Source organism: Gouania willdenowi, chromosome 6, assembly GCF_900634775.1.
Source record: "Gouania willdenowi chromosome 6, fGouWil2.1, whole genome shotgun sequence".
NCBI lineage: Eukaryota > Metazoa > Chordata > Actinopteri > Blenniiformes > Gobiesocidae > Gouania > Gouania willdenowi.
In genome coordinates, this window is record NC_041049.1 from 29,137,096 (window position 1) to 29,148,737 (window position 11,642).

Below are 11,642 nucleotides of genomic sequence, written 5' to 3' on the forward strand. Positions count from 1 at the left end.
ATTTTCAGATGTCTAAAATCATTTTTGACTTTAAAATAAGGATTGGCTTTTTTTTTTGTGCAAGAATTTAGAATTTAGTTGTGCTTTAAAAGAGTTAGAGATACTTTGTTTTTGTCCGTCAAATGTATTTTAAAGAAAACTAAAATTAAAGAGAGAATGCTCTTTAACTGTTCAACTTTGTCATGTTTTTAAAATGAATTTTTATGGTCTTGGTCTTGACTTGGTTTTGACTCCAAAATGTCTTGGTCTTGTCTTGGATAGTGTGGTCTTGGGTACTAACCTGAAACATAGGGTAGGTGAGGAAGGTTTCCAGAGTGCGCTCCTCACAGTCAGGCTTAGCCTCATACTGCTTTAGCAGCTTATCAAAGTCTCGGTTCTGCTTGCAGTGAGCCAGGATCTGCAGACTGTACTGGTGGTTCCTCACAAACTCCTGGTAGATGTTTAGCATGGGCAGCAGGATGTCGAACAGGTCAGCTGCAGAGGAGTCAGTGCACAGAATGAGACTCTAGACCTTCATGTGTGTGAAAGTATGTGATGATAGCAGGGATAGAAAGAATCATCCTTACCCAGCACTAACGTTGGCCAGCTAGCTATTCTGGCTTTCAGACCCTGGTAAAATATCTGATGTAGAAACATGATGGTTTCACTGGAATAAAGTAGATGTATTGGAGAAAAACAATTAACGCATTTACTATAACAATTTCCTGATTTTGCCTCAGTCTGACATCTAACAGAGAGATTGTAGTTAAAACACACTGTTGTCTAAATGCAGCAGATGTTGACACTATACATGTAAATATTTCCACTCTTGAAGAATTTGAAATGAATCTTTGACAGCTAAACCCTTAGTTTGCTGTTCTTGACTTACATGAGTTAAACCCATTCTGGTCGTTACAATAAACCTTTATTTGAATCACCGTCGATTATCTATCGTCTTGAACCACTCTGACCTTTCTACAGCTTGAAAACAACTTCTTTCCCTACAGAATAGATATTACATAATATTAGATTAGATCAGAAATGGGCAGCTTTTATTACAGCAGACCCATATCATCAACATTCATGTCAGCATCTATCTATCTATAAAGCAAGGAATCTCTGTCTGTCTCTGTGTGTTCCTCAAATATATCAGCGAATCAGACTCAGATTGACCTGAGACTTTCAACATGGCTGCTGCTTGGTTCAATGGTGTGCAACGTCGGATTTATTTGGACTGCAATGATACCGTTAATGAATTATTTCATAAAATTGTCTTAAATGCAACTTTGCAGAACAACTCAACATGTTTATGTATTATTGTATGTTTTTGGAGTCATGTTGTGTCGCTGTCTCTCATTTTGTACAAGTTTTGATTATTTTTGTATCTCATTGTATTTTTTGAGTCATTTAGTGTATTTTTGTTCTGATTTGTGTGTTTTTGAAGTCATTTTGTGTATTTTTGTTGTGGTTTTGTGTGTTTTCAGTGTCATTAGGGGCCAGGCAGTATAAGCTGCCTGGAACTTATTGTAATCCTGCGTGTTCTTCTTCTTTCAAGGAAATCCTACTTCCCATTCGCAAACAATCACCACATTTTGCACAAAGGTCCCGTCTAATGCCAGATTACCTCAACTGCAAAACAGGCCAATTGTCCTAAAGGCAAGCCTAAAGGCAAGCCTAAAGGCAAGCCTCTAAATTAAAAATGATGAAGTCCATCACTCTGTTTTTATCAAAAACTGTATCTCCTTCCACAATTTTTGATCAATGTCAAACTTGTCTTGCGATAGCACATCTTCAGACTGTCCTATACAAACAATTCACACAGATTTTAGATTTTTTTTAAATTTGGCCTAGAGTGCATCAAAATGTTTGACTGTAAACAGTAATGTAAACATATATTGGTACTTGCAAAATACATTTTCAATACTCATTTAAAAAATGACAACTTTTTGGAATTATTGTAGATTTTACCTCAAAAACTTCACTTTTATGGGAAGAATTGGAGTCAATGCAAAAATGGCATTTTTAAACATCAGTTTTTCTCTTATTGAACCTTATGTTAAAGACCAATTACTATCACCATGCCGTCTAGATGCAATATATGTAGTTTTGGATTTTTTTCTTCATAACTGAATTTTTTAGTCATTAAATTGCCTTTAAACGCTAACAGCTGCTGTCTTGCACACAGGTGACTGTGTTAGTCAATTTTCATGTGCTGATTAGCTCAGTGACACAAAATTGGTGTAGATTAATTGTCTGACTTATTGATTTACAGACTATTCATTACAGCTGTAGAATTCCTATAATGAGAGAGAAGTTTTAAACACAGAGTCGTCTCTAACTAATTAACTCAGTGACATAGGGCATCGTCTCTTGTGCCAGAAATTGTGAGTTCAAGTATCAACTGATGTAAAATTCTCATTAGAATGACACTTTTTTTTTTTCTTTTTTCTACACTGTAATAGATGGGTCGTGTTCTGATTGAGAGATTGCCGGTTCAATCCCAAGCCTAAGTGTCGTTGGCCAAGAAACTTAACTGTATTTTGTTCCAAATGGTTAACCAGTGCCTTGCATGGCAGCTTTGTCTCATTGATGTGTGAATGAGCTCATATTGTAATGTGCTTTTGAACTACTTTGTAATAAATGCTATTTTTAAATCTCGTCCATTTTAACATTTTACTCAGAATTGACTAAAATTGCCTGGTCTCTACCATTGCTGCACAGCAGCGATAATTCTGTGTCGTTTCCTTTCTTTTTGTGAGATTATGGTATAAATTTGCATATTTTTGTTGTCAATTTGTGTAATTTTATTGCCGTATTGTATATATGGAGTTGGTTTGTGTTCTTTTGTTGCCATTTTATGTACTTTTGTTATCAGTTTATCTACTTTTGGAACCATTTTGTGTATTTGTTTTGGGGGATGCAGCACAGTAGGCTGAGGGCCACATGTGGCACCTGGACCAGTTGCCCATGTCTGGATTAGATATTGTTCCTTTTCCCTTTAAACCCTGGATTAATTTGTGTGTTCCCCGTCACTTCAGCACCTTTTGGATTAGTCTGACATGTCAATGTTCAATGATCCAGAAAACCTTTCTTTCTGATTCTGCTGCTGGATTTCTACGACAATGACATGTATCTAACAATAAAGGAATAAGTGTGTATGCAAAAACAACATAAAGTTACTAAAGCTGCACTCTTGTGTATGATGTATATTTTTGGGTTAGATATCGACCTGCAAGCTACTTAAGACAATATATTTATATAATTTAGTGCCCTATGTGATGGTAAAGCCAACCTGTTGAGGAAAATGCTGCTGACATCATCATGGGTAATGGGAGGCTTCTTGGAGCTAGCAGCCATTCGTAGAGGTCTCAGGAAGTTGTTGACTAAGATGTGGAGCTGCTGGACGTACTCGGCCTCAGAGTCCAACATGCTGAACACCACCTGGTTCCTCTTCCTCATGCTTTCTGCGTGAGGCGAGCGAATGTAATCCTGAATAATGGTCTTCCACTTCCTCCTGCAGATCCATCCTCGCAGAAAACTCTGCACCTGCGGGTAGAACACACCCTGTTAGAAAATGGTCTGAGCGAAAGCAGAAGGAAGTGGAAGAGAGCCTCTTTACCTTTTTGATCTTCTTAATTTCAGAGTCATCGTCTGTTGGAGCAGCAGCAGGGCTGGCATGGATCTTCTCGTTGTCCTTTAGCAGCCCAGCGATCTGTCACAGAAAAGACCAATCATTCCCACTCACACACGTTTTCTCTCACTTACTGTAGCAGCTGAGTCAACGACACCTCATCAGCGCTCCAACACTCAAACATTACCCTGGCTAAAGCAACTCCAACTGTGCACAGCATTCATCCATTTCATTGATATTTGGTTCACCATTAAAATCCAAATTAATACTGCTACAAACTAACCGTTGAGACTTAATTCCTATTAAACATTTTTTCCTAAACATAAATTAGCGCCTGCAACTATTTAGATCAGATATGGACAACATGTGGCCCATGGTCTAATTTTGTGTGGCCCCCAAAATAAATGAATAAAATGACTCCAAAAACACACGAAATTACAGAAAATACACCAGACAACAAAAACACACAAAACAACACTAAAAATGGACAAAATGAGAGGAAAATGTACAACTTAATGATAACACCACATATTACACCGCAGGGCTTGAACTCAGGACCTTCTTGCTGTGAGGCGGACGTGCTAACCACTAAGCCACCGTGCACCCATTTACAACAAATCAAAATCAGAAAAATTTTATTCGCCAAGTACAGTTTAAAAACAATACAGGGAATTTAACTTGGTGGTTGGTGCAAAAAACAAAACAAACCAGAAACACCATAATAATAATAATAATAATAATAATAATAATAATAATAATAATAATAAATATAAAGGATGAAGAATGGATATATACATATATACTAGTGCGGGTAATATTGTTTTTATGGAGGTGGTCATGGGCGGGGTGGGGGGTTCATGAAGTATACACAAAAACAAGAAATATATACAAAATGAGAGAATATAATAACAATAATAATAATAATAATAATAATAATAATAATAACAAAAATAATGCACTCCTGAGCACTGACCGGGAGGTCATTTTATTGTTGATTTTAAATGCTGTTTAATATTTTTATGTTTTTATTGATTTTTAGGTTTTTAATCTTTTCTGTTGCACTTTTTAATCCAGTAAAACACATTAAATTGCCTTGTGTATGAAGTGCTTACACTTTCTTTAGTGGCGCAAGGTATATCCAAGGTCACTGTCATTTCATTTTCATTAATTTATTTACTGTAGCACACATAAAAAACTAACATTTAAGGTGCAAGAAGGGAGCGAAGCCCAATGGGCTTGTATAAGAGCTCCTCCCCTTTCAATAAACTTAAACAATAAAAGCTAAAAGACACTTAGAAGATCATGAGGAAAAAAAATGCACAAAAAATATTTGATATAAGTGAAAACTAATATATAAACAGACTTCATAAATATTAATATCAAAAGACAAATGAAAATATTGAACACATTATTAATTGAAGATCAAAAAGAGAACTCACTTTAACAATAAAAACATACAATACATTACATGTTAAATTCCAAAATTGCTGGACAACATAAAAAGACAAGACAGTTGCTTAAAGGGAGTATGCCAGCTGAAACAGATGGGCTTTAAGTTTAGATATAAAAAGTGAAAGGGAGTCAGCATCGTGGAGGTCAGGAGGCAGTGAATTGCAGAGCTGGGGAGCAGAGCGCCACTGCTGAGGTGTGCAGAGGAGGTGCATGGAGGAGGGGGAGGATCTAAATGTGCGAGAGGTGTGGCGATGTGAAGAAGGTCAGAGAGATATGGCAGGGAAAGGTTGTGGATGAAAAATACACAAAATGACAACAGAAACAAACAAAATAAGAAAATATACAAAACGACAACAACAATGAATGAAACAAAAATACGCAAAATGACCAAAAATACACTACATTATAGAAAAATAACCAAAAAACACACAGAACGACAACAAAAACACACAAAATGAGAGACAAATATACAAAATGACAACAAACACACACAAAATGACAACTAAAAACCACTAACAACTACAGAAATACACAAAACAACAAAAACACACAAAATGAGAAAAAATATATATAGAATGCACAAAATTATTCCAAAATACTTACATTGGTCATTATTCTACATGAAGTGTAATCTTTTTAGGGCAGCAATGCATGTTTTATCATTGCAATTTATAAATAAATGAAATTATCTTATTGCATAACTGTGACCATCACCAGCCCTCCATAAGGAAGGGTAAGAAACACTTTAATAAAGGGAGAATATAAAAAGAGAAGGCAGTGTTACACCTAGGTGAGGGGGAACAGGGAACATGGAAGATGGAGTCAGGGTAGGACAATGGAAGGGGTGGGAAAGAGTCAACTGTTTTAAGGAGTGCAATGTGGGTGCTATAGTTGTGCATATTGTGTTGTGTAATCAGTTAAGCCAGACTGGTGACAAGTGTGGAGAAATTGGTCATTATTCTAAATGCTGACATGAATGTTGATAATGTGACCCTCAGATCAGATACAATCACATTTTTGTGGTCCTGCTGTGAAAGAAATTACCCATCTGTGGTTTAGAGTCTGTTTTATTTTGAAGCATATGTGAGTAAAAAAGCAGAGCTAAAATCTCGGGGCTCACTAAAAGCATTGTGTCTGAGCTGCACATGCAGGGAGGAGAGTCAATATGTATCTCCAATAGTGTGGACTTGCTAAGTTTCCACATTAGAAACAAAGAAGTTTTCCCTGTGGGTTCAGCTGTTAGAGCACAGCATTAAATACACATCACTACTAGTGCTAAAGCACCTGTGTTATGGAAACTTTGTAACTGCCAGTTCAGAAATAAAGATAAGATTAAATCGGACAAAGGAGTACTTCAATTGTGAGTTTTTGGAATCATTTTGTGTGTTTTGAGATTTATTTGTGTAATTTGTTGTAGGTTTGTGTGCTTTGGGAGTCATTTTGTGTGTTTTGGTTGTTGTTTTGTGTATTTCTCTTGTCGTTTTGTGTGTTTATGGAGTTACTTTGCATATTTTGTTGTCATTTTGCATACTTTGTTGGAGTTTTATATGTTTTTGGAGTCAATTTGTGCATTGTTGTGGTCCTCGTGTATATATCTGGAGTAATGTGTATTTTGCGGCTGTACAGAATTACACAATTTAGTGTTTCATTTGATAAAACATCTTAAATGTGTATATTGTTTATAAGTGTGCATTGATGAGTGTGGGACAGTCTGACTGCACATTACACCTACAGTGCCTAGCATGAATAATGCGTGTCTGAAAGTAGCGACTGCACAATTTCCTTGCATTAATAATGGTGGATGGTGATTTCAGCTCTTCAGTTTTGTTTGTGTACGTGTGACATTTCTAATGCACTGTGCTAATGTGATGAAAATGGTTTTCCAAATATTATGATGAATTAGCATTTGTTTACATCACTGGTGTTGAGAAATCACAGTGAACGTTACCTCCGACTTAAGCCTTTCAATCTCTATCTCCCCATCCTCAATCTGTTGTCGAAGTTGCTTAGCAACTGTTTTCTCCGTCTCCACAATCTGAAGCAAATGAAGATACTTCTGCATGAGAGTCTCATGCTCGGTAGCCAAGTTTCTGTAGCTGGAACACGTGCAAACACACACATTAGCAGCACATCACATGTCATTTCCTCTCATATTGAAGCACTTGAATTATCCTCATATTTTGTGCGTCTGCACATATACTGGTGTGGGTCTTCACCTGGCATGGGATATGGCAGCCACCCACTCATCGCAGTCTTTTACATCTTCTGTGCGTAACTCAAGTGCCTTTTGGTTTTCATGGGTGAAGCTGACTGTGAAATAGTACTGAAATAAACAAAGGAGAGGTTCAGTTAGAAACAACAGGACCATCATTAACCTGACATGTTATACATCACAAGGCTATTCATTAGCAGACACCCCCCCCTCCCCCCACCACCACCATATATCTGCTGTGCAGTGCTTGACTGAGGCTTCTCCTGTCCTTCCTTCTTTGTGTTTGTTCCACAGTCGAGCTACTGCACACATCAAGCAGGTGATTTAAAGCCAGGCAGAGCCTGGGGAAGCCGCATCTTCCTCGCCCACCAGTGCGGCTGATGTAGCAGAGAGGGAGGCCTCCCCCCGCTCACTTCCTGGGAAGTCACAGATTCCCAAGAGAAAATGCCCCAAGAATAGGAAGCTGGAGCTGTGGCAATTACATAACTGTGTGTGTGTGTGTGTGTGTGTGTGTGTGTGTGTGAGTGATACCTGTTTCCTAGCAACTCCCGTTAACGTCAACACTTGTTCGTGGATGTTTTAGTGCCTCTTAAGTCGTCCAATTTTAGACTGGCCTTCCTAATTACACACCAGATTGATGACGGCAGAGAAAGATGTTTCATTTGATGCAATCATTAGATTTTAACCTGAAGCCACAACAAATCCAAGAATAATACTTTCATTAGCACTGTATTAGACTGGTTTCATCCTACTGACAATTTTACATGATCCTAACATTCAATATAGAATACTCATACGTCACGTTATGTAGCTGCTTATTCCTCTGCAGCAGAGATAGACAACACAAACATGCACATAAACTCTGAAACAGAATTGGGGAAAATTTGTAATGGAAAATTTCTGTTTTTTTGCTGTAATTTGTGTATTTTTGTTGTCTTTTTGAGTATTTTAGGATTCATTTTGTGCATTTTCTTTGGGAGTTACATGTGGCACCTGGGCTGCCAGATGCCCACCTCTGCTGTTCAGGATTGATGGGGTCTGCTTGTGTTTATTACAGAGATAGACAATCATTTAAATGCTCATTTGCAGACTTCAGTCAAGCTAACATACATGTTATGGTTCTGTTTCTGGAGTACCCGCAGGCAAAATCCAAGCAAGCAGAGAGCCTGTAAACGCCACACAGAAAGATGAACTAACAAAAAGCATTGTTAAATTATTATGAAAGGGTTTAGAAGAAACAGTTTATTGTGAATCAATAAAAATGTTTCTAAAATAAAACCTTTCATTTTGATTTGTCTATGAATAAAGTTACTATCCTGCAAACCTATTTATTTGTTTGATTTTTTCCGTATTTAATTTTTTTTAATAGCATGTCAGCCATGATAAAATAATATTAACAGATATTGCAAATAGTGATTAAGCTATTTACATAAGAGATACTGTATGTGTTATCCTACAGGTAGCTGAAAAGCTTCATCAGATAAAGTTTTCCTTTACTTATTGCTATGAAAATGCTCATACATGATATTTAAGCTTTGACTTCTGGTTGTTTTTTTTCTTCTAAATAATAATAATAATAAAAAAATAAAAATAATAATAATAATAATAATAATAATAATGAAAGGGCACACAGTGGAGTTTGCATGTTCTCCCCGTGCTGCGTGGATTTCCTCCGGGTACTCCGGCTTCCTCTCACAATCCAAAAACATGACTGTTAGGTTGATTGGAGTCCCTAAAATTTCCCGTAAGAGTGAAAGTGAGTGTGAGTGGGTATTTGTCTGTCTGTGTGTTGCCCCGTGATGGACTGGCACCCTGTCCGTGGTGTACCCCTGTCTAACGCTCGTTGAGAGCTAGAGATTGGCACCAGCAGACCCTCATGACCCTGAAAAAAGGAATGAGCGGGTCTGAAAATGGATGGATAGATAATAACGGATGATAATAAATAAATAATAATTATAAAACATTAAAATTATCAGTTAAAACCCTCAGAGCTGCTCTTTGCTTTACATCAGTTGTGACAAAACTACATTTAAAAATTAATCTCACACTTTTTGCTCTGCATCTTATCTTCTGTATGTGCTTGTGTAAATATATGTACATCGTACATACTGTATATGTGTATACAATGGTTTATTTTTCTCTTGGTTTGTACAGAACTGAGAAATTAAGTCATTTGTAGACCTTGATTTCAACATTAAAGAATAATATGCTTTTCATGATCCTATATGTGTGATTGTTGCTATTCCATTTCAATAGAGATCGACATACATTTGACATCAAACATTAAAAGAGCAAATACTTGATAAAGAAATGTCACACGTCGGAGCCAGGTTGAAGGAGACAACATATGATCAGATCTCTGGTCTGCAGATGTTCAACAGTAGGAGTGTGACGATATCGTGATATCTCGATACGACGATATATCGCGATATTTTTTGCGCGATCGATTATCAATATGCTCACACTATCGTTTTTTTTTTTTTTTTCACTAAAATGTGCAGGTAGGTCTTTAGAGAAATGTTGTCACTGTTTGTTGAAGGAACCAATATATTGTTTACTGGAATATTGCACTATAATGGCGTCACTGGTAAAGAAAGACCCTATTTTTTTGTTTACAGAAAGCACTATTGGAGATACTTATTCATTTACATTGGTATGTTGACACTTATTTACAAAAATGTTGCACTAAAATAGTGTCACTGTTCATAGACACTTTTCCAATTTGTCTTTCAGATATAAAAAAAAAATTGTATTTTTTTCACTTTTTTTTTCTTTTGTTATGTCATAGATTATTGTAGATTGATTTCTGACCAATATATAGATAATCGCAGTATCGTCATATCGTGAGATAATCGTTATCGTGAACGGTGTATCGCGTATCGTATCATGAGGTACCCAGAGGTTCCCACCCCTGTTCAACAGGCACCTATCAACTGGCAACTAATCATTACTTGTGGCTGACTGCTCCTCCATCTTCACATTCATTAGGTATGCTTTGTAGCGTCAAAGAGAATCTATTTCTGGCACAGTGGTGAGCATGTTGTGGTAGTTTATTTTCTCTTCAGATTGCTCCAGGAGTGGAGAGCATGTCTGTACGCTGTCTGCTTTCTCTGCCATGTTTGGGGCTGAGTCATGTACCTTAAAGAAATCATCACTGATCTGAAAAGATATAGGAGACAGAAATAGCAATGAAAGGTCCTGGAAGGTGGACATTGGGCCTTAAAGGCACTTATAGATCAATAAAGAGACAAAGCTTGCTGTAAAACTGTGCTGAAAGAAGCCAGACATCAGTACAAAACAAATATATAAAAAGACCAAAAGACTATACATAAGGACCACATAAATACACAAATGATTTAAAAAAACAAACAAATTAGGTGACAATAAAACCACACAAAATGACAGCAAAACACGCAAAATAACAGAAAAACGACAAACTAATAGGAAAACACGAAATGACTCTAAAATCAAACAAAACAACATCAAAATACACAAAATAACAAAAACACACATACACAAAACAATAACAAAAATAAACAAACTTGAAATTAAACAAAGACCATGAATCCAAAAACTCGGGGTGTCCTAATACTACTTGTTCAGTTTCGATACAACACCAATATTGCAGGTGTGAGTAGTGATCAATACCAATGTCAATACGATGCAATATCAGATTATGAATGACTTATTTTGTAGTGTGGAATGTTGGAAAAGGCTTGATCAAGTGATGTCACTCAAACAGAGAACAATAATCAGCAACAATAGGTACAAGACCCATTTATTATTAACCAATGGGTTAAGTTGCCAGTTGTACAAGTGAGTTATTTTGTAATTTTAGGCCAAATTCTGATCTATAGTTTATAGTAGTGGTTCTCAACCTTTTCAGCCTGTGACCCCCTAAATAAGGGTTCCAAAGACTGGGAACCCCCACTGTACCTGAAGGTGGTGTCATGTAGAGACAGGGCCATATTTAGGGAGGAATAAAGGGGAGAGCTTATTGGGGCCCATCCATAAAGTCAGAAAAATGATGGTCCATTGTTCTATGAATCTGTGATAACCACATCTATTTATTGATCTGAATAATATCCACTGTTAACCAGGGAATTTAGTATTATTTGTGCCATAGTGTATAGTCATCTTAAATATGTAAATCCTCGTTTTATTCAGAAATCCAAAAAATGGTGGAAAAGCTGGTGAAGTGGTTAAAAGTTGCAAATTAGAGTGCACAAAAACAGACATAAAAAGTGGTAAAAACAGTTCAACGTGTCAATATTGGCTTAAAAGCAGGAACAATTAGTTTAAACTGGCAAATATAGGGTATGACAAACCGTGTTGAAAATATCTTCAAAGGGGAAACATGTACAGAAA

The 11,642-nt window shown here is 36.7% G+C and overlaps 1 protein-coding gene across 1 annotated transcript in view; it reads right to left on the reverse strand.

The window, feature by feature from the left end:
• The window catches only part of rasgrf1 (Ras protein specific guanine nucleotide releasing factor 1), a 35,610-nt gene that overhangs the window by 21,137 nt on the left and 2,831 nt on the right, over positions 1 to 11,642 (reverse strand). The window contains exons 2-7 of the mRNA XM_028450246.1: positions 7,279 to 7,385; positions 7,011 to 7,158; positions 3,599 to 3,691; positions 3,272 to 3,525; positions 567 to 646; positions 281 to 474 (exon numbers count right to left, since the gene is read on the reverse strand). Of these exons, the coding sequence (XP_028306047.1) occupies positions 281 to 474; positions 567 to 646; positions 3,272 to 3,525; positions 3,599 to 3,691; positions 7,011 to 7,158; positions 7,279 to 7,385 (876 nt within the window). The remainder of the gene's footprint in view (positions 1 to 280; positions 475 to 566; positions 647 to 3,271; positions 3,526 to 3,598; positions 3,692 to 7,010; positions 7,159 to 7,278; positions 7,386 to 11,642) is intronic.